This window comes from Eptatretus burgeri, unplaced genomic scaffold, assembly GCF_056783735.1.
Source record: "Eptatretus burgeri isolate ZD-2024b unplaced genomic scaffold, Ebu_testis_v1 Ebu_testis_scaffold_157, whole genome shotgun sequence".
In the NCBI taxonomy this organism is placed as follows: Eukaryota; Metazoa; Chordata; class Myxini; order Myxiniformes; family Myxinidae; genus Eptatretus; species Eptatretus burgeri.
The window spans coordinates 1,488-26,692 of record NW_028222107.1 but is presented as its reverse complement, the minus strand read 5'-3'; the positions used below and the strand labels follow the sequence as shown (position 1 = coordinate 26,692).

Sequence of the window (25,205 nt, the reverse complement as noted above, 5' to 3'; positions counted from 1 at the left end):
GTAATCTCTCCAGGACGGTTGTACATGAAATATCAAGAGATTTTGATGAGAACTGAGGAAATAAAATTTTCATGAAAAATCCGTTTTTACGTCATGACGTCATCAAATGACGTCATAGCGTCAAACTTTTGACAGATCTGGAAAGCACTTATCAAGCGCTTTCATATGAGGTATTACTCGATATGGAACCTAAGATTTCAAAATTTGACCTAAGGCGCTAACCATGAAGGTCAAGGCCAATCGCCACCAAAAATTAATCAGCTGAGCGCCAGACCATGAACTATATTCCCATGAAGTTTGAAGACGATCCGATCAAAATTACTCAAAAAATAAGGGTTTCGTCAATTCCCCTGATTTGCGCCAAAGTGACCTTGACCTTTGACCTTGACCTTCTAAATTTTGTGCGCTGAAAGTGACCTCTATAGGCCTCTGATATGCGAAGTTACAAAAATTTCCAATGATAACTGTGCTCTGCAGAATTTTTATACGTGATTACAGACAAACAAAAGAAAAACATACAAGCTGACTAACATATCTTGCAAAAACTTCGTTTTGGCAAGACAACACACAAGATACAATGGTAATGGTGCTGTGTCCGTCAGTGAGCGAGTGAGTCCACAGTTGTTCACTGATCTCATGCAATATATATATATATATATATATATATATATATGTATAATATATATATATATATATATATATATATATATATATATATATATATATATATATATATATATATATATATATACATCACAACAAGGCTCTGCATTTTGTTCATTGATCGACTCCTTTTATATCCTGTTTGAATCCATTTGTAATGTTGGTTTTGATGTAACATATCTGAAACGGTTTCGCAGTTGCACAATCCCGAACGTCGTCGAAAATCTGTCTGTGGGAACTCAAATCCGTACAATGTCCAAAACCTTCATCCTTTGGTGGAATCTTCATTCTGTCGTTCCACCCACACCCAGGTGTTGGCGACGATGCCGGACACACTCTGGCTGGACACCCTGCAAGCTGTCCCGACCGTTCCAGCCAAACGATCTCCCATTGAAATTATTAATCCTGGTTTAAAAAAAGGAATATTGATCGGTTTTATTTATCGACCATCAGGATCTAATCAAAATGAATTATTACATGAATTTCAAGTTTTATTTTCAAATCCTCTCTCTATTCACAGTAAATCGTTGCTTCTGATTGGTCATTTTAACGTCGACTCTCTTCGTTGCCGCCAAAACTCCTTTTTTTCAATATCTCTTGGATATAATATTGGCGACGTTTATTCCGATTGCCGTCACACCGACAACGATATCTGAACAATCAGCCACATTGATTACCTCCGCCACCGAAGGCGGACGCAGGTCACGTTTTCAGTTTTCACTCCCGTCTGTCTGTTTTTGGAGCAGGACATCTTCAAAAAGTTATGGACGGATTTGGACGAAACTTGGTGGACCAGGTTTGGGAGTGTCACAAGGACGAATTGATTCGATTTTGGTGAAAATCCAGATGCGAGAATTTTTTGGATCCTTCACTATCGAGAGATCGGGCCAATAACGACAGATATCACATCTCAAAAAGTTTCGGACGAGTTATAAGAAAACGTCGGCGACAAGAACAAGCAGATTCGATTTTTGGTTCAGGTCCGGATCCAGATCTGGTCCACCAGTGGGATACAAAAAGGAACCTGTTCAGCCTGGAGAGGTCTTCATTTTTTTACTCTTCTTCTTCATTTTTTTAACTCTTCTTCATTTATTACTTTTTCATTTTTTACTCTTCTTTTTTTACTCTTCTTCTTTTTTTACTCTTCTTCTTCATTTTTTTACTGTTCTTCATTATTTACTCTTCTTCATTTATTACACTTCTTCATTTTTTACTCTTCTTCTAGGTACACGCTCCATCGAGTGCCATTCCAGTTTTGTCGACTGTTTTGTTTGTTCTTCTTGACATGGTCGGTCGCTTGTTGCTTTTTTTTTGAATTTTGGGAAAAAATTAACTTGAACTTGAACGTCTTTGACTTGATCTGGGCAGTTGATTGTCACACTTCAGCCCATCTGTGCTCTGTTTTTCTCTCAAAGAACTATGTGATGAACTTTTGTTCCGTTTACAAATCATTTTCAGCCGTCTTGTGTTTCTTCAGGGGATTTCAATGCCCAAGAGGTGGAATGAAGACGCTCCAAAATATGGCTGTGGTGCGAGGAAGAAGAACAGCACACCCTTCACTGTCCAAGTAGAATTCTTCAAAATGTTTGTCAAGTTTCTTGTACACTCGTTGGAAAACACAAATAACTTGATTCAAAGTCGGTGAGTACGTGGTCAGACTCTACACCACACCTGTACACTGACTGACTGCACAGATAAAAATAGGACCACTCGACCTGTGGTGGAAAAAGGCGGCCATTTTGACACACTTCCGGTCATGTGATCAGCATGACTTCTGCAATATAATTAACATCCCTACCCGAATCTAATGCCACAACCCAAATTTGGTCGCACTCTGACTGGTGGATCCGCAGAAGAATATTTTTGAAGGAATTTAACAGATTTCCCAAAGATTGATGAAATCGGCCATTTTGACACACTTCCGGTCACGTGATCGGCATGACTTCGGCAGTTTAACGTCCCTACCCTGGCCTAATGTTGAAACCCAAATCTGGTGGACAGGCCCTTGCTGCTCCGATGGTTGGCAGTGAGTGCAGCAGGGGAAAGATTAGTAAGAATTCGGGTTTTAACACTTCCTGGTGTTCGAATTTAAATTTCCAAAACAGGATTAGATTCCTCAATTTGAAATGTGTTGATGTTTTTGATTTTTACATGTGACATGTCACAGGTCTGCAAGAGTTCCACGTTGCTGTTGGTGGGGGTCGATTTTTGAAATGTTTACCGATTGGTTGGACAGCTGCCGGACCACACCCACATTGGTCGCTTTACTCCACCACGGCACCTGGCCAAAATATGGCCGCCATCTTTGTTTTCTGGTGGGCCGAACACATGAGGCCTGTGGGTCTCTGCGGATTATACACTGTCCGGGTTTGTTGTGTCAGATTTCTGTTGGCTCTGTTTGAATCGAGTGTGACTCACGATTAGGGACCTCGAAAAATCGAATCACACGTCGAAAAATCAGCAGCCAAAACCCGAATCCAATCCAGGTTCCTCCTGATAACTCCATATTTGCCTGTTTGTTCCTCTTGTGCTGCATTTGGTCAGTTATCTGGTTGTGGATACAGAAGCAAAATGTTGACGGGGCTGGGCAGATGGGGGGGGGGAGTTAACGGATGTTAAAAAGATCATAGTTTTGGATGGGGGATGATCTGAGATTGTGGTGAAGAGGAGTCTTGAAGATCTGAGGAAAAAATTATATTTAAGAGAATGTGGAAGTTGATTACACATGTGGGAAAAGGAGGAACAAATGAGTGGAGGTGAGCAGTGATACTGGATTGGGGGGGGGAGGGGGTTCACTGGAAAGGCGTTAATGGTAGACTGCATGCCCCATACAGTACTCTATGTTTGAAGTTCAGTATTTTGGATTTTTCTGCTGTCCCTCATAATTTGCCATACATTTAGTTGCAGTTCAGTCGGTAATCCAGTTCAAAGTCAGACACAGTTCAAGCCGATGAGGCCATTGTTGCTCCTGTGTGAAGCGGGGCCATCGCCGTGAAATACAAAACACACAGGAAAAGGCGCTCTGTGCTGAGGCGCGGCGGTGATGGTCATGGTTAACCCTCAACCAGGCAAAGATCCCCGGAGGGTTAAATGGCACGGTAAGGTCTGCATGGCCGTTGGGTAGTTCATGTCTGTGTTGCATTTGTTGTTTGCTGTGGATGATCACCATGGTGGGCATAACTATGATGACCTTCATTATGATTCATTTTGCGAAGGTCACCATGGAATGTTGACCAGCTCATGCATTTGGAAAAATGAAGGTTGCCGTGCAAAGATCCTCTGGTCAGTCGAGCTCAGGCATGATCAAGATGGCGCATTCAAAAGTGCTCTCTCTCTCTCTCTCTCTCTCTCTCTCTCTCTCTCTCTCTCTCTCTCTCTCTCTCTCTCTCTCTCTCTCTCTCTCTCTCTCTCTCTCTCTCTCTCTCTCTCTCTCTCTCTCTCTCTCTCTCTCTCTCTCTCTCTCCTGTATCAGACCTATACATAGCCCGCTTTATTGTCCCGGCGAGTTTCAGGATGTTCTTGAAGTTAATGCATTTGTGGGTTATCCAAATGAATAGCTCCTTGAAAATTATTTATTGTTTTTCTTCTTTTCAGCCTTTAATTTAGTGTTCATGTGCTTTAGCTTGCCATTGTAGTATCACAGCTGCCTCGATAACAGATTACACCATTATCGTATCTTGAAACCATTATAGTATAAAAATAGCAAATACAACCTGTTGCTTCACTGCCGGGAACATTAAGATGGGGGAGGGGGAGGGAGGAAGGGGTGAGGAAAGGGGACCTCGGAAGTGTGGGAGGGCGAGGAAGGGAGGGAGAGCGAGGCCTCACCAAACGTCACGATGCATTCCAGGAGATGGGGGGGGCGCAAAGAGAATGGAGGAGAGAGGGGGTAGTGAGTTGGAGAATGGAGTCTGGACATGCATTTGATAAGGGGACTTGAGGGAAAGCGGGGGGGAGGGGGGGCGGTGGGAATGGTGTCATGTTGGAATTGTTATTTTTATACGCCCGATATATATATATATATATATATATATATATATATATATATATATATATATATATATATATATATATATATATATATATATATATATATATATATATAGAACAGTAGACTAGGCGTAAGTCGTCACCATCGGGACCGAGAAAAAAGTGACGACTTAGAAATGTGACGACTTACGCGTATGCGAACATTCATGATGACTGTGGGGTGAAGAATGAAGTCGCGCGTGGCCTGGACACGTATGTGTGAGAGCCTGCTATTGTACCAAAAGGAAAACACAATCCTCGGGGCATAGGTGGGGGTTCATTGGTGAGTTGGACAGTGATCAAGCAAAGATGGAATTCATGAATCAGTTTATCAAAAGTAAAGATAATGAACTGTAAGACAACAACTTCGCCTGCTTATCACCATGATGGGATTGACCAACGAACCCCAGAGACTTTTCTGGTAGCATCTGCCAGAAAAGCCCAGTCTCATCGGCATTGTACACGTCCCGAGGCTGATACCTTTCCAAGATGTCTTTCAATTTGCCATCCTTCCAGTCGTGCACCACTGCCGAATCCACGCTGCCTGATTCGCCGCACTTCTTGACCTTGCCGATTCCCCACCTCACTTTGAATCTGTCTATCCAGTGCATCGGCAAGGTCTCGGCATCATCATGCCCCTTTGCCGAAACCAGATGATGAGCGCGTCATCGACATCTTCAAAGGACACACATTTCATGCGTTTCACACTTACCACCGGCCTCACGATCTTCTCCACTTATCCAAACATCGTGCCCTTATTCTTCAACATATCGTTCAATGTCTGCCGTTTGATGTCCAACTTCTCAGCTATGGCTGTTTTTTTCATCAGTGGATTTGCCTCGCAAAACTGGACAATGTCGTATTTTTCTTGGTAGGTTTTAGTTGTAAGCTTACGCTTAGTCGCCATTGTCCTGCCTGCAGTGCGATCAACGTGTGTACACAGTTATAAATAGGCTATCACTGGCGTGTACACCAATGAGCGAGCATCACGATTCCATGGAATCGGGCTTCTCACGAGGCAGCAGTTCCGTGTGACGAGTTAGGAGTCATGGATGGATCGATAAGTGGATGTAAGGATGAACGGATCGATGGATGGATTGATGGATGAGGACCGTTATATGTTGTCAGTGGGCAAAATCATTCACATGACAGGACGTGTAAAATCATTTGCTTTTTCCAAATAAATTTCTTCTTTTAAGTCGCAGCTCTCTCAAATGTTATCACGTGATATAGGACCTCCTTCTGAACCGAGAAAGTGTTCACTCATTCTTTTAGCTGCTATATTTCTCAAGATATAAGGGAAAATGTGTCCATTTTCGGGATCTGAACACCATCATTTTTGCACATCCATGCCGGGAGCCCAATTCCAAATTAAAAGACCAATCCTTGAGGCCTTCATACATTTTGAACTTCCCCTCCATTTGGACTTGCATGCAAAATTTCAGCTTCCCACACCCTTTCACACACACATACACATATCCACACACACACACACACATACACACACACACACACACACACACACACACACACACACACACACACACACACACACACACACACGTTGTGTGGCAAATCTAGATTTCCGTAGATCTTGGAAAGCATTGAACGAGTAAAATGTGCTGTGATAAAATTGAAGGTTTTTGAGCGATACCACGTGAGAACGTGATGACGTCATCTGAACCGATCAAGCCGCCATTTCCGTACGTGAGGGGCGGAGTCAACGGCAACGTCCTCAGCGCCAGTTCCTGGTCACGGAGTTTGCCTGGAGAAGATCGTCGGCCTTGATACAGAAGGCCTCAAAACGTGCGAGTCTTCGCTCCCTTCACCCGAACCTTCCAGGTCGTTGACCATTCCCTCGGTTTCCCTTCTCAATCCACAATGAACCCAATTGGAGGAGGACGGCGGCGACGTCGTTCGTCACAGTAAGTGCAGGGGCTTCTTCAGGGTGGGAAATATAAATATCGGATTTCCCGCCAAATTACTCGTCGCTTCGCTGACGTATTTAATCAAATGACGTCATGTTGTTCTTCATGAACATTCTGCTCCATTCACTCCATCATTAACCCGAGGTTATGTTCCGTCCGCTCGTAAGTCATCACATCATGTTCTTCATCGTTCCTCATGATATTTATGTACAAGAAAATACAACCCGTTGTTTGGTGAGAAAAACATGTAGTGGGGGGGAGGGTCTTGAAGGGAGCGTGAGGGGAGAAGAGGAGGGATGGGGGAGAAGAGGAGGGATGGGGAAGAAGAGGAGAGAGAGGAGGGGGATGGGAGAAGAGGAGGGAGGGAGAGAGAGGAGGGGGATGGGAGGCGGCCTTTTTGATTGTATAAAACCCCAATGTTGAACACGTCCTCAAACATTTCTCGACACGCATTCCCCGATGTTGTTCACTCCTGGTATATGGATAATAATCATGGATTACATGTGAACGTCGTTTTATTTCGACATCACATCCAAGATGGCCGACCGGCAGCCATTGTGTCACTTAAATAAGTCCCCAACCATTTCTCAGACTTGCTCGCTCTGATTCTATTCAAACTTGGCAAAAGTACATCACATGACGGCAAACACGGGTAACTCATTTTATTTTTCAATCTGATCAAAGATGGGTGACTGTGACTGTGACTGTGATTCACACCAGGGTAGAGTGACCCGGTCTGAATTGAAATTGATTTGTTAGGGTTAGTTAAGGTCTGAGATGATGGTCGGTTCTTTCAACAATTGAATAACAGGACAAAGACACAAACATTGATTTTTAATGCAATACATGGTTATTGAGTTGGTACCAATAAGAGGGGCCATGAAATTTTCTTCAGCACATCGATTCAGCTTTCCCATATTTACCTCCATCACCAAAGGTGGAAGGACGTTGTTTTCATACCTGTGTGTGTGTGTGTCTGTCTGTCTGTGTGCAGGATATCTCAAAAAGTTGTGGACACGTTGGGTATGTCACAATGACGAACTGATTAGATTTTGGTGAAGATCCAGATCCAGATAACATAATTTTTCAATTTTTAAAGTGATTCTTCACCATTGAGAGGGGACCAAAACGATATATAGGTGTATATATATATATTGTTGTGGTTGAGGAAATTCGCAAACCACCATTCAGGTCCCGCAGGTGAGATATCTCTGTAAGTACATGTGCAGCCCAAACCCGTTGTTTAGAGGGAATAAATGTGATTCATTCGGGCTGCGACCCTTTAAGATAGCCGTTTTTCTGTTCTATCTTTATTTTGAACCAACCACGTCTCAACCGCCATCACACAACAACCACCAACTGCAACGCCGCTTCACAACAACAACAACGCCAACAGCCACGACCTTTACCGTCACGGCTCGCTCCCGTAAACATCGCATCACCGCCATTCCAAGCGTCGCCATGGCCATCACCGCCACAATAAACCCTCCACCACCTTCACCTCTCCTCCTTCTGCGGCCATTCCCGCACCACTTGTGGGCGCCGAGCTTCGGGCTGTCCTGGCCTCGTGCAGGGCGCGCGCTGAGCCGCGGGTACAAAGAGCGGCCTTTCCGAGGGGAGGTCGGATCGGGAATGATACACGCCCACATCCGATCCGTCCAATCATTAAGCGCGGGGCGATTTGGCCCCGCCTCCAGGCGCGACGGAGGAGAATCGATATATGCAGATTCGCGGATCAGGAATGATTCACGCCCACTTTTCCTCCGTCCAATGTGCGAGCGTGGCTCCGCCCCCGAGCCCATCCTGATCCGGAAATCTGCATATGGGTTCTCCTGTCGCACTATAAAGCGCCGAGCGCGGGGCGAATTGAGTGAGTAGAGAGTTTCTGTTTCGGGCTCGGGCGAGTTGGAGAGGTGTGGCGGCGGCGAAGCGTGGCAGCAGCAGCAGCAGCAGCAGCAGCAGCAGTCAAGACGGGTCTGGAGGAGAGTCGGTCTGCCGGGGTTCGGAGTCTGTCGGGGAGCTGCAGAGAGGGGAAGCCGGGAATGCAGTCGAGGCGCAGTGGAGTCACTCGTCGCGGGACCCAAGCAAGCCAGCTTTCCTCTTTCCCCAGAGCATCAACAACCCCCCCTGTTTCCCCCCGTGCTGAGATAGTGCGAAAAGGCGGCCCCGTTCCCACCCCATTCCAAGCAGTGCCAACGAAACCCGCAGAGGAGCGCGGAGTCGGGGCACCGCCGCCATTTTGCGGCTCATCACAAGATGGGTAGGCTCCACGCGGTCTTGGCCCCAGGCCCGTCTGCCCCCTTGTCGTAGAGGGTGGCCCCTTTTTCTTTTGCTTTGGAGTATATGTGTTGTCGGCGCCGTCTGTAAAGTAAAACTGTTTAAGTGTTGCCGTGTGCTCGCGTAGTCGGTAGTAGATCTGCATTGTGTTTCTTTTGTTGCAATTGCTTTTGGTGCATAATTGTTGTGTTTCTTTTACATTTGCTTTTGGTGCATAATTGTTGTGATTGTATATGTGTGCTTTCCGTTTGCCGCGCAATAAATGTGAATTATGTTGAACTGTTTTTCCCGTTTCGCTTCGTCTTTTCTTTAATTGAATCTCCATCTTACTTCACGTAAAGGGTTGGTCGTGGGCTAAATACTCCCAATAATTAATCGGAACCGTCGAGGTTGACGATCACACCGCTCGGTTATCCCGATAGTACGGAACGGGTCGCCTAAAGTGGCCCGTGTCCGAAGTCGACCTGCGGCGAGGTGCGATCTCCCGGTCTACCCTCCGTGTGGGTACTTAGGTAGGTCGAATTTGGCGAGCAACCCTATCCCACGCGGGGGGCCGATTGGCACGATCGTGGTGAGGCCGAAAGGCCCACCCGTGACTAGTTCCCGGCGTTAGTCCGAGAGGGTCACGACGGAATTGTCCGTCCGGTGGGCGACGTGCTGCGATTCGAGTTACGTGGCCGCTCGCACGCCGGCGGGCGCATCGAATATACATATATCGATATATACATACATATATACATATATATATACATATATATATATATATATATATATATATATATATATATATATATATATATATATATATATATATGAGCCTGGTGTTGGCGCAGTGGTTCGGGCAGCGGCTTGGGATCCAAACGGTCCTGAGTTCAAGCCCCGTTGGGCCACTGAATTAATACACCAGGGGGTTGACTCAGCCTGTCATCCTTCCGAGGTCGGCGAAATGAGCACCAGTTGTACTGGGCCGGTGTATACCCCGGTTATAATAGGTGTACCATATCCCTGTGTGTCGTAAGAGGCGACCAGGGTTGCGTCAGGAAGGGCATCCGGCGTAAAACATGTGACAAATCACTATGCGGATCATACGCATGATCCGCTGTGGCGACCCCGAAAGGGAGCAGCCGAAAGAAGAAGAAGAAATATATATATATATATATATATATATATATATATATATATATATATATATATATATATATATATATATACATACATACATATATATATCATGATATGTCGAAAAAAGATTTGGGCCCCATATGTTCTACTGGATCAGACATTGCGTGGCGGATGTACACGCCCAACCGAGTGTCCTTCCAGTTTCGTGTGATTTCTCCTGTGGAGTTTCCATTGAGAGTCGTTCGATGTTTGGACAGTGTGCTGTCGTTTTCATTTTCCAGCAGTACTTCAAACTCTCCTCATTCAATTGGTTTCTCAGTTTGCTTTTTATGAAGTTCATCGTTGAGATCACTTGCTCGCACAGGCAAGTCGATCCGAAGATGGACGGAATGCCATATCCATATCTCTTCACGTTACTGTCGGTTTCCCGTGAAGAATTCCAAACTTCAAACACTATTTGGTCTTCTTTTTTTTTAAGATCATGCATTTCGGTCCATCTGTGTTGAAGTGCCAGGGTTGATCTGTGCCTTTCTAGATTTTCGAGTTTGGTCACTTCGCCTCTGAGTTTAGAACTCCACACGTCCTTGTCCTGCAAATCTGCCAGTTCAAGTTCTGCTCGGTCTCCTCCTGTAAATGCTGAAAAGTTGAGGCAGAAGTGTCTGCTTCAAGGGATTTCAACACAAATGATAAAGTTGCCTTTTCCTTTCTGAATTCCTGAAATGGCCCTGCGAAGGCTTCTTGCATTGCCAGGATCACATTTTTTAGATTCTCGGTGTCAAGTTCATAGTTTTGTCTCCTGTTTGAATTGTTTCAGTGATGCGAAATGAGCCGGCAAACGAGCCTGGTGTTGGCGCAGTGGTTAGGGCAGTGGCTTGGGACCCAAAAGGCCCTGAGTTCAAGCCCCGTTGGGACACTGAATTAATATATGTATATGTATATGTATATATATATGTATATATATACATATACATATACATATATTATATATATATGTATATGTATATAAAACCAAGCGGTATATAAAACCAAGTCGAAAACACCAGGGGGTTGACTCAGCCTGCCATCCTTCCGAGGTCGGCGAAATGAGCACCAGTTGTACTGGGCCCGGTGTATGCCCCGGTTAGAATAGGTGTACCATATCCCTGTGTGTCGTAAGAGGCGACCAGGGTTGCGTCAGGAAGGGCATCCGGCATAAAAACCTATGCCAAATCATTATGCGGACAACAAAACGAATTTCCATACCGGATCGGTCGAGGCCCGGGTTACCAACGACCGCCACCGGTACCGGTGGTCAGCAGGGTACCAGTGGAAATTGTGCTACTGCTGGGCGAAGGAGGAGAAGGAGACGGGGAAGGCGAGTCCGGAGGCAGTGGGAGAGGGGGAAGGGTAGAAGTGTGGAGGTGAGAGTTGGAACTCTGAATGTTGGGACGATGACTGGCAAAGGGCGAGAGTTGGCTGATATGATGGAGAGAAGAAAGGTGGACATACTGTGTGTACAAGAGACCAAGTGGATGGGGAGTAAGGCGAGGAGCATTGGAGGTGGTTTCAAACTGTTCTACCATGGTGTGGATGGGAGGAGAAATGGTGTCGGGGTAATCCTGAAGGAAGATTATGTCAAGAGGGTATTGGAGGTGAGGAGAGTGTCTGACCGAGTGATGAGTGTGAAGTTGGAAATTGAAGGGGTGATGATGAATGTCATCAGTGCATATGCCCCACATATGGGGTGTGAGATGGAATATAAAGAAGATTTCTGGAGTGAGTTAGATGAAGTGGTGGAGAGTGTATCCAAGGATGAAAGAGTGGTGGTTGGAGCAGATTTCAATGGACATGTTGGGGAAGGGAATAAAGAGGATGAGGAGGTGATGGGGAGGTACGGTCTCAACAAGAGAAATGTGGAAGGGCAAATGGTGGTAGAGTTTGCAAAAAGAATGGAAATGGCAGTGGTAAATACGTATTTCAAGAAGAAGGAGGAACACAGGGTGACATACAAGAGTGGAGGAAAGTGCACAGAGGTGGATTACATCTTAAGTAGGAGATGCAACCTGAAAGAGATTAGTGATTATAAGGTTGTGGCAGGGGAGAGTGTAGCTCGACAGCATCGATTGGTGGTCTGTAGGATGACTTTAGAGGTGAGGTTGAGGAAGAGAGTGAGGGCTGAACCAAGGACCAGATGGTGGAAGCTGAAGGAGGAAGACTGTTGCGTGAAATTTAGGGAGGAGGTGAGACAGGCGTTGGATGGTGGAAAAGATGGGTGGGATGATTGGGCAACGACAGCAGAAGTTGTGAGGGAGATAGCTAGGAAGGTACTTGGTGTGACATCTGGACAGAGGAAGGAAGAAGATAAGACATGGTGGTGGAATGAGGAAGTACAGGAAAGTATAAGGAAGAAGGGGTTGGCGAAAAAGAAGTGGGATAGTCAGAGAGATGAAGAAAGTAGGCAGGAGTACAAGGAGTGGCGTCGAAAGGCAAAAGAGAGGTGGCAAAGGCCAAGGAAAAGGCACATGACAAGCTGCATGAGCAGGTGGATACAAAAGAAGGGGAAAAAGGATTTATACCGATTGGCAAGACAGAGGGACCGAGCTGGGAAGGATGTGCTGCAGGTTAGGGTGATAAAGGACGCAAATGGGAATGTGCTGACGAGCGAGGAGAGTGTGTTGAGAAGGTGGATGGAGTACTTTGAGGAGCTGATGAATGAAGAAAATGAGAGAGAGAAGGTTGGAAGAGGTGGAGATAATGAATCTGGAAGTGGGGTGGATCAGTAAGGATGAAGTGAGGACTGCTATGAAGAAGATGAAAAGTGGAAAGGCGGTTGGCCCAGATGGTATACCAGTGGAGGCATGGAAGTGCTTTGGAGAGATGGCAGTGGGGCTGTTAACCAGATTGTTTAATAAAGTCTTGGAAAGTGAGAGGATGCCGGAAGAGTGGAGATTAAGTGTACTGGTTCCGATTTTCAAGAATAAGGGTGATGTGCAGAGCTGTGGAAATTACAGAGGGATAAAGTTGTTAAGCCACACCATGAAGTTGTGGGAAAGGGTAGTGGAAGCTCGGTTGAGAGGAGAGGTGACGATCTGTGAGCAGCAATATGGGTTTATGCCAGGAAAGAGCACCACTGATGCAATGTTTGCTTTGAGAATGTTGATGGAGAAGTATCGGGAAGGCCAGGTGGAGTTACATTGTGTGTTTGTGGATTTAGAGAAAGGTTATGATAGGGTGCCAAGAGAGGAGTTGTGGTATTGTATGAGGAAGTCGGGAGTGGTGGATAAGTATGTGAGGATCGTGCAGGATATGTACGAGGACAGTGTGACAGCGGTGAGGTGTGCGGTAGGAATGACGGACCGGTTTAAGGTTAAAGTGGGATTGCACCAAGGATCAACTCTGAGCCCTTTCCTGTTTCCAATGGTGATGGACAGGTTGACGGACGAGATCAGACTGGAGTCTCCATGGACTATGATGTTCGCTGGATCACGTCATGATCTGTAGGGAGAGTCGGGAGCAGGCTGAAGCGAGCCTTGAGAGGTGGAGGTACGTACTGGAGAGAAGGGGAATGTTAGTCAGTAGGAGTAAGACGGAGTACATGTGCATAAATGAGAGGGAGGGTGGTGGTATGGTGCGGTTGCAAGGAGTTGAGGTGGGGAAGGTGGATTGGTTTAAATACTTGGGATCAACTGTCCAAAGTAACAGAGAGTGTGGGAGAGAAGTGAAAAAGAGAGTGCAGGCAGGATGGAGTGGGTGGAGAGTTGCAGGAGTGATTTGTGACAGAAGGGTAGCTGCAAGAGTGAAGGGGAAAGTATACAAGACGGTAGTCAGACCAGCTATGTTGTATGGTTTGGAGGTGGTGGCGCTAACAAAAAGACAGGAACCACAGCTGGAGGTGGCAGAGTTAAAGATGCTGCGATTCTCGTTGGGAGTGACGAGGATGGACAGGATAAGGAATGAGTGTATTAGAGTGACAGCGCAGGCAGGACGGTTTGGAGACAAAGTGAGAGAGGCGAGATTGAGATGGTTTGGACATGTGCACAGGAGGGAAACGGAGTATATCGGGAGAAGGATGTTGAAGATGGAGCCGCCAGGCAGGAGGAGAAGAGGAAGGCCAAAGAAGAGGTTCATGGATGCGGTGAGGGCAGACATGCGGGTGGTTGGAGTGTCAATGGAAGATGTGGAGGATAGAGCGAAATGGAGACGGTTGATCCGCTGTGGCGACCCCTAACGGGAGCAAGCCGAAAGAGGAAGAAGAAGAAGAAATGAGCCGGCAAACCTCTCTCCGTGTCTCTCGCAAATCTCCATGTTTCGCTCAAATGATAACACCTCTTCTCAAAGCAAGTGAGCTGTGTTTCCCTTTCCTTACAGCTTTCTGTTAGGGCCATTTAAAAGTGAAGTGATGTCCACCATGAAGTTAAATCTCTGGACACACACACACACACACACACACACACACACACACACACACACACACACACACACACACACACACACACACACACACACACACACACACACGCTCATCGCCTTTCTCAAAGCTGTAAGAGTTTAATTTAGGAAATCAATATGGGTGCCAAATATAAATTTTTGTCGATCTATCAACATTTAACGAGTACAATAGACCATGGGAAGATGAGATTAGGTTTTTGAGTGATGCAATGGGGGGGAAAGTGATGACATAATCTGAGTTCCTGATAACAAGTGCAATAAATAAATGATCACGTGATCTACGTGTGCTGGATCACGATTGTGGATTTTATTCCAACGACTGCGTGTAATACACTTGCATGTTCATCCTGCTCTGCACTTCCTGTTCAACAGGACCAGGAGAAACCAACGGCGTGGAAATGCACCAGGACTGCAGGAAGAAGGTTTCTTCACACAGCCGTCTTTTCCCGAGATGTCTCAACACGTGAGCCACATTCTGGACCTGAGCTCCCAGTGTGAAGGATACAATTCCATGAGCGACCTGGTGGGTCCACTTCGCATACTTTCCCTCTCTGGGTCCTTCATGCACGTGACCGTGCCGAGAACATGGTGTGACCGCTTGTCCAGATGTACACCCCGACGTTGTCCCAAGAATCCCGGGTGGTTTAAAAGCCAGGATTTCATCGAGTTACTTTTCGATGAGCCAGTCTTCCCGACCAGGGTCTCGATCTTGGAGTCGTTCCCCCCTGGATATGTGGTTCGGATTCTGGCCAGGTCCTGGGATGAAAGTGAAGAGTCTGCTGTGTACAGGTACCAATGACCCTTTTGGTTTAAATCTCCAACGACTTTAAAAGTCTTTATGCTCATGGCTCCAAAAGGGACGAAATGACCAATTATCGTTTGTTTTGGGAGGATGTTGAGCATCTGACTGGTCTGACATGATGACAACGGGATTTCTAAAACACCTTCGTTAGAGAATGGATTAGTTACCTTTTTGTAACCAGGTTTTTGTAACCAGATTAGTTACCTGGTATTGTATGACATTAGCCACACCCTAATACACAATGTCCACTTCATGGTAAAATCAAAAGGACACTCCTCAAAATGTTTCCTTTGGTGATGAACGATGCAGGTGGCGGACGCTGTGGTCCGGCTCTGTGGACACCAATCTTCCACCAAACGACGCTTTCACGTTTTCCCCAACGATACAACCACCGGGTTTTGCGACGAAAGTCCTCCGTCTGGAGTTCAATTGCTCCCTGAGCGCTTTCCCCATGGAACTGGCTGCTGTTGTTCTGTACGGTGTCCCGGTGGACATTATGCAACCGAAGAAGAGAAAGAATGAAGATGTTGCTGAGTCAGACAGACTTCGGCAGAAACAAAACAGGATGGAAAGAAAGAGGAGACGAGATCTGGTCAAACAGATGGAGGAAGAAAGTAGGGCAAACAAAGAGGAAGGGAAGCTTTCCCCCTTCACAAAAAATGGATATTTTGACATTTTACCTTTTGAGGTGAGGATGTGAACCCCTACTATGTATGTTTGATGAGTGTGAGTATGTGAACCCCTACTATGTATGTTTGATTAGTGTGAGTATGTGAACCCCAACTATGTATGTTTGATGAGTGTGAGTATGTGAACCCCGACTATGTATGTTTGATTAGTGTGAGTATGTGAACCCCGACTATGTATGTTTGATTAGTGTGATTATGTGAACCCCTACTATGTATGTTTGATGAGTGTGAGTATGTGAACCCCTGCTATGTATGTTTGATGAGTGTGAGTATGTGAACCCCTGCTATGTATGTTTGATGAGTGTGAGTATGTGAACCCCTGCTATGTATGTTTGATTAGTGTGAGTATGTGAACCCCTGCTATGTATGTTTGATTAGTGTGAGTATGTGAACCCCTACTATGTATGTTTGATGAGTGTGAGTATGTGAACCCCTGCTATGTATGTTTGATGAGTGTGAGTATGTGAACCCCTGCTATGTATGTTTGATTAGTGTGAGTATGTGAACCCCTGCTATGTATGTTTGATTAGTGTGAGTATGTGAACCCCTACTATGTATGTTTGATGAGTGTGAGTATGTGAACCCCTACTATGTATGTTTGATTAGTGTGAGTATGTGAACCCCTGCTATGTATGTTTGATTAGTGTGAGTATGTGAACCCCCACTATGTATGTTTGATTAGTGTGAGTATGTGAACCCCTGCTATGTATGTTTGATTAGTGTGAGTATGTGAACCCCTGCTATGTATGTTTGATGAGTGTGAGTATGTGAACCCCTACTATGTATGTTTGATTAGTGTGAGTATGTGAACCCCTGCTATGTATGTTTGATTAGTGTGAGTATGTGAACCCCCACTATGTATGTTTGATTAGTGTGAGTATGTGAACCCCTACTATGTATGTTTGATGAGTATGAGTATGTGAACCCCTACTATGTATGTTTGATTAGTGTGAGTATGTGAACCCCCACTTTGTATATTTGATTAGTGTGAGTATGTGAACCCCTACTATGTATGTTTGAAGAGTGAGTATGTGAACCCCTACTCTGTATGTTTGATGAGTGTGAGTATGTGAACCCCGACTATGTATGTTTGATTAGTGTGAGTATGTGAACCCCTACTATGTATGTTTGATTAGTGTGAGTATGTGAACCCCTACTATGTATGTTTGATGAGTGTGAGTTTGTGAACCCATACTATGTATGTTTGATGAGTGTGAGTTTGTGAACCCCTACTCTGTATGTTTGATGAGTGTGAGTTTGTGAACCCCTACTCTGTATGTTTGATGAGTGTGAGTTTGTGAACCCCTACTATGTATGTTTGATGAGTGTGAGTATGTGAACCCCTACTATGTATGTTTGATGAGTGTATGTGAACCCCAACTATGTATGTTTGATTAGTGTGAGTATGTGAACACCTGCTATGTATGTTTGATGAGTGTGAGTATGTGAACCCCTACTATGTATGTTTGATGAGTGTGAGTATGTGAACCCCCTGCTATGTATGTTTGATGAGTGTGAGTATGTGAACCCCCTGCTATGTATGTTTGATTAGTGTGAGTATGTGTACCCCTACTATGTATGTTTGATTAGTGTGAGTATGTGAACCCCTACTATGTATGTTTGATTAGTGTGAGTATGTGAACCCCTACTATGTATGTTTGACTAGTGTGAGTATGTGAACCCCCACTATGTATGTTTGATGAGTGTGAGTATGTGAACCCCCACTATGTATGTTTGATGAGTGTGAGTATGTGAATCCCTACTATGTATGTTTGATTAGTGTGAGTATGTGAACCCCTACTATGTATGTTTGATTAGTGTGAGTATGTGAACCCCTACTATGTATGTTTGATTAGTGTGAGTATGTGAACCCCTACTATGTATGTTTGATTAGTGTGAGTATGTGAACCCCTACTATGTATGTTTGATTAGTGTGAGTATGTGAACCCCTACTATGTATGTTTGATGAGTGTGAGTATGTGAACCCCTACTATGTATGTTTGATTAGTGTGAGTATGTGAACCCCTACTATGTATGTTTGATTAGTGTGAGTATGTGAACCCCTACTATGTATGTTTGATTAGTGTGAGTATGTGAACCCCTACTATGTATGTTTGATTAGTGTGAGTATGTGAACCCCTACTATGTATGTTTGATTAGTGTGAGTATGTGAACCCCTACTATGTATGTTTGATTAGTGTGAGTATGTGAACCCCTACTATGTATGTTTGATTAGTGTGAGTATGTGAACCCCCACTATGTATGTTTATATGTATGTTTGATTAGTGTGAGTATGTGAACCCCTACTATGTATGTTTGATTAGTGTGAGTATGTGAACCCCTACTATGTATGTTTGATTAGTGTGAGTATGTGAACCCCCACTATGTATGTTTGATTAGTGTGAGTATGTGAACCCCTACTATGTATGTTTGATTAGTGTGAGTATGTGAACCCCTACTATGTATGTTTGATTAGTGTGAGTATGTGAACCCCCACTTTGTATGTTTGATGAGTGTGAGTATGTGAACCCCTACTATGTATGTTTGATGAGTGTGAGTATGTGAACCCCTTCTATGTATGTTTGATGAGTGTGAGTATGTGAACCCCCACTATGTATGTTTGATGAGTGTGAGTATGTGAACCCCTACTATGTATGTTTGATGACTGTGAGTATGTGAACCCTTACTATGTATATTTGATGAGTGTTTGTATGTGAACCCTTACTATGTATGTTTGATGAGTGTGAGTATGTGAACCCTTACTATGTATATTTGATGAGTGTGAGTATGTGAACCCCTACTATGTATGTTTGATTAGTGTGAGTATGTGAACCCCCACTATGTATGTTTGATGAGTGTGAGTATGTGAACCCCTACTATGTATGTTTGCTTAGTGTGAGTATGTGAACCCCTACTATGTATGTTTGATGACTGTGAGTATGTGAACCCTTACTATGTATATTTGATGAGTGTTAGTATGTGAACCCTTACTATGTATGTTTGATGAGTGTGAGTATGTGAACCCTTACTATGTATATTTGATGAGTGTGAGTATGTGAACCCTTACTATGTATATTTGATGACTGTGAGTATGTGAACCCTTACTATGTATGTTTGATGAGTGTTAGTATGTGAACCCCTACTATGTATGTTTGATTAGTGTGAGTATGTGAACCCCTACTATGTATGTTTGATGAGTGTGAGTATGTGAACCCCTACTATGTATGTTTGATGAGTGTGAGTATGTGAACCCCTACTATGTATGTTTGATGAGTGTGAGTTTGTGAACCCCTACTATGTATGTTTGATGAGTGTGAGTATGTGAACCCCTTCTATGTATGTTTGATGAGTGTGAGTATGTGAACCCCCACTATGTATGTTTGATGAGTGTGAGTATGTGAACCCCTACTATGTATGTTTGATGAGTGTGAGTATGTGAACCCCTACTATGTATGTTTGATGAGTGTGAGTATGTGAACCCCTACTATGTATATTTGATGAGTGTGAGTATGTGAACCCCTTCTATGTATGTTTGATGAGTGAGTATGTGAACCCCCACTATGTATGTTTGATGAGTGTGAGTATGTGAACCCCTACTATGTATGTTTGATGAGTGTGAGTATGTGAACCCCTACTATGTATGTTTGATGAGTGTGAGTATGTGAATCTTTTCTTATTCTTTTCTCACTTGCATTTCCAAATCACATCATCTCATTGTTTGGCTTCAGAATGGTTTCAGACGATGGTGTCAATACAACAATGAAATGGCTGTCCAAGTCTGTTTATGTTTGGAAGTCCTTGATGATTCACTAGTGGTTACCTGGGTTGTTTTGAGGGTTACTGGTGTTTCATTTGATGGACATCCTTGACAATCTGGACAGTGACAGCGAGTCAGGTTGATGCACTGATCATTCAATCGATGTTTTTTTTGTTGCTTCCTTACTTCCACGACAGATTATAGAAATTATTTTATCTCACCTGACGCTCCCTGAGCTGTGCTGTCTCGCTCAAAGCAGCCGTACCCTGCGCGACTACTGCTGCAACTCTTCCCTGTATAAACACTTGGACCTCAAGCCTTACTGGCCATCTCTCTGCGAGGAGGACCTTCTATCCTTGAAGCCTCGTCTCACCGACACACGCTCGCTCAGTCTCTCGTGGACCGGAAACAATGGTGGCTTCACTCCTACACTCCTCACAAAGTGAGTAATTCATTGCAAAGTTAGTAATGCACGGCCTGGGTTGAGGTGAACCCTCTCCACTTCTCTGTCTCCACCACAGCAAACGTGGGTTGATGGAAGTTGGTTTTGAAGTTCTTCTTGTCTCTCACTGCTTTGTGTAAAACACCGTCCCAATGTCTTCCTGCGGCACCTTTTCAGTTTCCTGGGTGGGTTTGCTGAGCACCTCCTGCACCTGGAGCTAGAAAATTGCCATTGGATGACATACGAATGCTTGGACTCTATAACCAAGCTCTGCCAAAATCTTCGTGACCTGGACCTGTCGTCGTGTGACCAAATACCACCCGGGGAATTCAAGCAGCTCTCGTCCTTGCGGAGGCTGCAACGCCTCGTCCTGTACCGAACGCGGATCAATGTGAGCTGTTCACCGAGTTTATGTTCGTTTACTCTCTTGCAATTGTGTCATTTATAAAACCATTGTAAGTAAATCTTCATTTTCCTCTCTCGTTGTGTGTGCTCCATGGATGGGAAGGGGATTATTTTAACCAGTGTTAAAGGATGACATTGTACTCCCATCTTGTTTCAGACGGAGAGTCTCCTGTGGATCACTTCCAAGTGCACAGAGTTGAGGCATCTCAACCTCGGGGACTGTTCGCAGGTATGTACACCTCTATGTGCAACCGCAGAGGTGTTTTACAGTCAAATGATTGTCCTGTACGATTGTGAAGACAAACTGATTCACTTCCTGCTTGGAATGAGTTCATCTGATTTGTTTGATACTTCCTTTCCTCGTCACATAAACATAAACACGGTCGATGTGTGGTTATGATTCATGATGATGAGCTCCAGGCGCTGCTCATCCCTGCATCGAATCCAAGGTTGCAATCGACACAGTAAAAAGACATCCCTTTTGAACCTTCATCGCTGCAAAAAGAAAGGAAACTTGAGCGAGGACGATGGCTCGCCATCTCGACCCCCTACCCCCCTTAAGCAAAGCAGAAAGATTTCGCAAAGTTCCACCACGGATGACCCAAAATCAAATTTTGATTTAAATATTTTTCCATTTTGATCTCTGTGACTCAAAGTTCCCATCCCGAGGCATGAATCGGGGAACAAATCCAAAGGAATTTGTTTCGTATTTCACGCGTCCCCCCAATGTTGATTGCATGTCCCAAGCTTCATCGAAACATGTTAAAATTTGTATTTATGTTAAATGTTAAAAAGGGTGTGTGGCGAAAATTGATTGTGTTCTTCCACCTTCCTGCCAAGTGCTGATCACAACTTCCAAGTTTGGTGAATTTCTGCCCATCCCTTTCGGAGGACAAAGTGTGACGGACGGAGAGACACACAAACAGAGCCGATTACAATACCCGCCTGTGTTTTTCAAATAACTTCGGGAGAATGCTTGGACAATAGCTGAGATAATAATAGCTGAGATAATTTTTTTAAGCTGAGGGATAATAAAGGATTTAAATTTCAATCAAAGCTCGTGCCTGAAATATGAAAAGAGACAAGGACTGTGTGTTTGTCGGACACTGCCGCTGATGACATCTTTGTTGGAGATTTGTTTGAGTTTGCATATCCCTTGTGTTATCGGATTCGCAGAAGCATTTCCTTCCCCTGCAGCTATGGGTGTCACGATGCACGTTCCTCATCTTTCCAACCTCAGGTGTATTGTCCTGACACGGTCTTACTCAGTCTGGCCTCAAACTGCCCACAGCTTCGCTCGCTCAACATGTGGAGATCCGCCAGGCTGACGGAGGTCGGATTGGCACACCTGACATCCCGTTGTAAGGATATTGAGGTATGTGGCCTGACAGAAACACGAATACAATGCTTGAAAATTTCTGTTGTTGAATAAGGAGAAAGCCTTGTGTTTGGGACAATATTTCCTTCCATATAGACAATTTAAGTTTCTTTTAAGAAGCGATTATACTTTCTTTCCACGTGGACAGTCAATCAAACATGTAACACTTCGCATCGATCTGTTAAGCAGTTTCAGAGAAGATTTTGTACCTCCGCCACCGAAGATGGATGGAAGTAATGTTTTCACCACGTCTGTCTGTTTCTTTGTGAAAGAAATATCTCAAAAAGTTGTGGACGGATGCAGATGAAATTTAGTGGAGAGCGTGTGTTTGTGACAAGGACGAAATTTTGTTGAAGATACGAATCCGGATCCGGATCTGAGAAATTTAAAAGTGATTCTTCACCATTGAGAGATCGGGCCGAAAACGACATATAGTAGGATATCTCAAAAAGTTATGGACGGATTCGGACGAAACATGTCCGAATCCACATCCGACCGATCAGTGGAAGGCAAAACGTAAACTGATCAGCATAGTGGAGGTACGAGCTCCATCGAGTGCCCTTCGAGTTTATACAGCATTTATATTGTGACTTTCAACAACCAACTCTCCTCCTCTCATCACACCCCTTCCCTCCCCTTTCCTCATCGTTTTAAATCCTCTTTTTTTCTTCCTTCCAGCATTTTGATAAATCAGAACACTGAATAGTTTTGTTGAGCCGGTTCGTTTGTCAAATGATATTTTTTCCGAAACACTGGTGGCTATAATGCCCCTCTAATTGTCCAATGCAGTTCTTGAAAAAATGGGAATTTAAAAACTGCTTGCAACACTGATGTTGATTTTCTTGTTCCACACTTAAACTGTTCCACACAGGACCTGGACCTTGGCTGGTGTGAGCGTGTGCGGGCAGGCGGTGGCGCTCTCATCGAGATGGCGCGACAGCTGCCCAGACTTCGCCGACTGGTGTTAACGGCTCACTGCTCCATCAGCGACACTGACCTCGAATCTCTCGCCACTCACTGCCCTTTACTGGAGCAGCTCGACATACCTGGTACGGTAATTGTGGAGATGATGGAACTGATGTGGATGGATCCAAGAGGGTCACAGAGATTGTTCGATGTGGAAGGAAAATAAAAATTGCAAGTAGAAATAAGAACGGCACTCGGTGGAGTGCGTCCCTCCTCCAGGCTGAACAGTTTACGTTTTGTCTTCCACTGATCGGCCGGATCTGCATTGGGACCTGAACCAAAATCTAATTGGCTTGTTCTTGTCACCTACACAACTCATCCACCAAGTTTCGTCAGAATCCGTCCTATATCGTTTTGAGATATCGTTTTTGACCCCCTATCTATCAATGGTGAATAATCGCTGAAAAAATTACAGTCGCCGGTTCTAGATCTTCACCAAAATTGAATAATTTCGTCCTTATCGTCCTGGTGGATGTATGCACTCCACTGAGTGCCGTTGTGCTGCAGTTTCGTACTTTGTTAACTGTACACCAAAGCTCCAGACCACGAAGCTATTTTCACCCTTGTTTGTCATTCATCGAAGCGATTATATCTCTGTGCGTGTGGCAGGAGCTCCGCTGGTGACCCCAAGAGGGGTGTTTCACCTGCTTGATACCTGTCAGCAAATGTGCTTCCTTAACATTTCCTTCTGCTTCTGGATGGAGGAGGAGACGGCCTTCCAACTTGCACATCGCTATCCACACGTCTCCATCAAGTATACCGGCTTCCGGTGAGATCACATGACCAGTTCAGAGTTGCAAACACCTGAGGAGCACTCTGATCCATGCATGAGAAGCCGATTGTATTTTTACCACATGGAAATGAAAAGTTCTTTTTTTTAATTTATTCCTTATTAAAAAATTCCTTTGCTGAGGTTCCAACCTGTCCGTGCTTGTTCTTTCCTTCCATTAATCCAACATTGTCCGAACCTAGATAGACTGGGAGGTAATTATCAAACGAATTGACCTGTAGTAGTCGGCACGCACCAGCGGTTAAACGTTCGGCTGCCCTAATTAAGATCTAATCGAGATAAGATTGGTGCTTTGCCGAGGCCGCGCTCCCCGTTCAGGAATCCACGAGACCTCAAGTTGACCGTCACAATTAGACGGTGGACACTGGAACTCGTGGTTAACTGGGTGGCGTTCGTGGTTCTCAAGCAACCCACCGTACCGCGAAGTTGATTGTGAGCGGTGGCCTCAGGTCCGGCTCTTCCTCGGACAAATGAGGATTAACACCCTCATAATACACTCCCAACCCTTGGCTGTAACAATATGTATATATTTACATGGATATATATATATATATATATATATATATATATATATATATGTATATATATGTATATATCTATAATATTAAATGATTATATATATATAATCATATATATATATATATATATATATATATATATATATATATATATATATATATATATATATATATATATATATATATATCATTTAATATTGTTGTTTGAATATTATTTTAAAATGCTGTTCTTATTTTAAAATAATTGTCGTCATGTGTGATTGTTTTTTTCAGTTTGTGAATTGATGGTAGCAAACCGAAGGTGCACACCGAGGAAGGGTCCACACTTTTTCAAAAAGTTTTCAAAAAGGTTTTCCAAAAGTAATTTTTTTCCCTGTTTTTTGCTGTGTTCAAATTGTTTTGTTTGGTTTTTTCAAATTGTTTTGTTGTGTTTGTTTTGTAAATAGCTTGGATAAATAAATGTTTTCAATCGAAATGTGTCGTGCATTCATTTTACAACAATATATTGGTGTTAGTTGATATTATTGCTGTTTTTTATCTCGCCTGTTCGAAGAACAGAGCTATAGCGTTCCCCCCGGCGTGAGCATGAAAATGTTAAAATTTATGGTGCAAGTTATTTTTTCCTTTCTAATGTTTTGATCGACCACACTATTTTTTATACACCCGATATATATATATATATATATATATATATATATATATATATATATATATATATATATATATATATATATATATATATATATATATATATATATATATATATATATATATATATATATATCGGGGCGTATTATGTCGTCCGTCTGTCTGTCTGTCTGTCCGTTTCTGTCTGCACTCTAACTCCCAAAGTTTTAAACTTTCACGTCTCATATTTGGTACATAGGTAACGACCGTGGAGACGGTGTGTCGCGACATACGTTCGTCATCTAAAGTGGTTGCCATGGCAACCAGGATGCTGTTTTGCATCCATTCCTGTCCGCACTCTAACTCCCAAAGGTTTCAACTTTC

General features: G+C 44.0%; 1 protein-coding gene across 4 annotated transcripts; it reads left to right on the top strand.

Annotated features, from left to right (window-relative positions):
- Positions 1-1,556: 1,556 nt before the first annotated feature.
- Positions 1,557-24,681, top strand: LOC147007457 (F-box/LRR-repeat protein 4-like). Of its 4 annotated transcripts, none has more exons than XM_085867109.1 (10): positions 1,557-2,978; positions 14,820-15,236; positions 15,559-15,937; positions 19,893-20,137; positions 20,315-20,528; positions 20,700-20,771; positions 21,783-21,917; positions 22,792-22,969; positions 23,496-23,655; positions 24,468-24,679. In XM_085867109.1, the coding sequence occupies exons 1-10, from the start codon at positions 2,956-2,958 to the stop codon at positions 24,472-24,474; spliced, it is 1,830 nt and encodes a 609-aa protein (XP_085723235.1). In that variant the 5' UTR covers positions 1,557-2,955; the 3' UTR covers positions 24,475-24,679. The 4 variants fall into 4 exon arrangements, with proteins under 4 accessions (XP_085723235.1, XP_085723236.1, XP_085723237.1 ...); XM_085867110.1 differs by lacking the exon at positions 1,557-2,978 and adding an exon at positions 6,420-6,617 and having other exon boundaries at positions 21,834-21,917; positions 24,468-24,680; XM_085867108.1 differs by lacking the exon at positions 1,557-2,978 and adding an exon at positions 6,421-6,617 and having other exon boundaries at positions 24,468-24,677.
- Positions 24,682-25,205: the final 524 nt, after the last annotated feature.

What these genes read in the sequence shown, in the direction of transcription:
- LOC147007457 (XM_085867108.1), top strand. Translation starts at nt 6,574, where the DNA reads ATGAACCCAATTGGAGGAGGACGGCGGCGACGTCGTTCGTCACA. An exon ending in ACCTCGGGGACTGTTCGCAG is followed by an intron (nt 20,772 to 21,782) that starts GTATGTACACCT and finishes TTCCAACCTCAG; the next exon opens with GTGTATTGTCCTGACACGGT. An exon ending in CCCGTTGTAAGGATATTGAG is followed by an intron (nt 21,918 to 22,791) that starts GTATGTGGCCTG and finishes TGTTCCACACAG; the next exon opens with GACCTGGACCTTGGCTGGTG.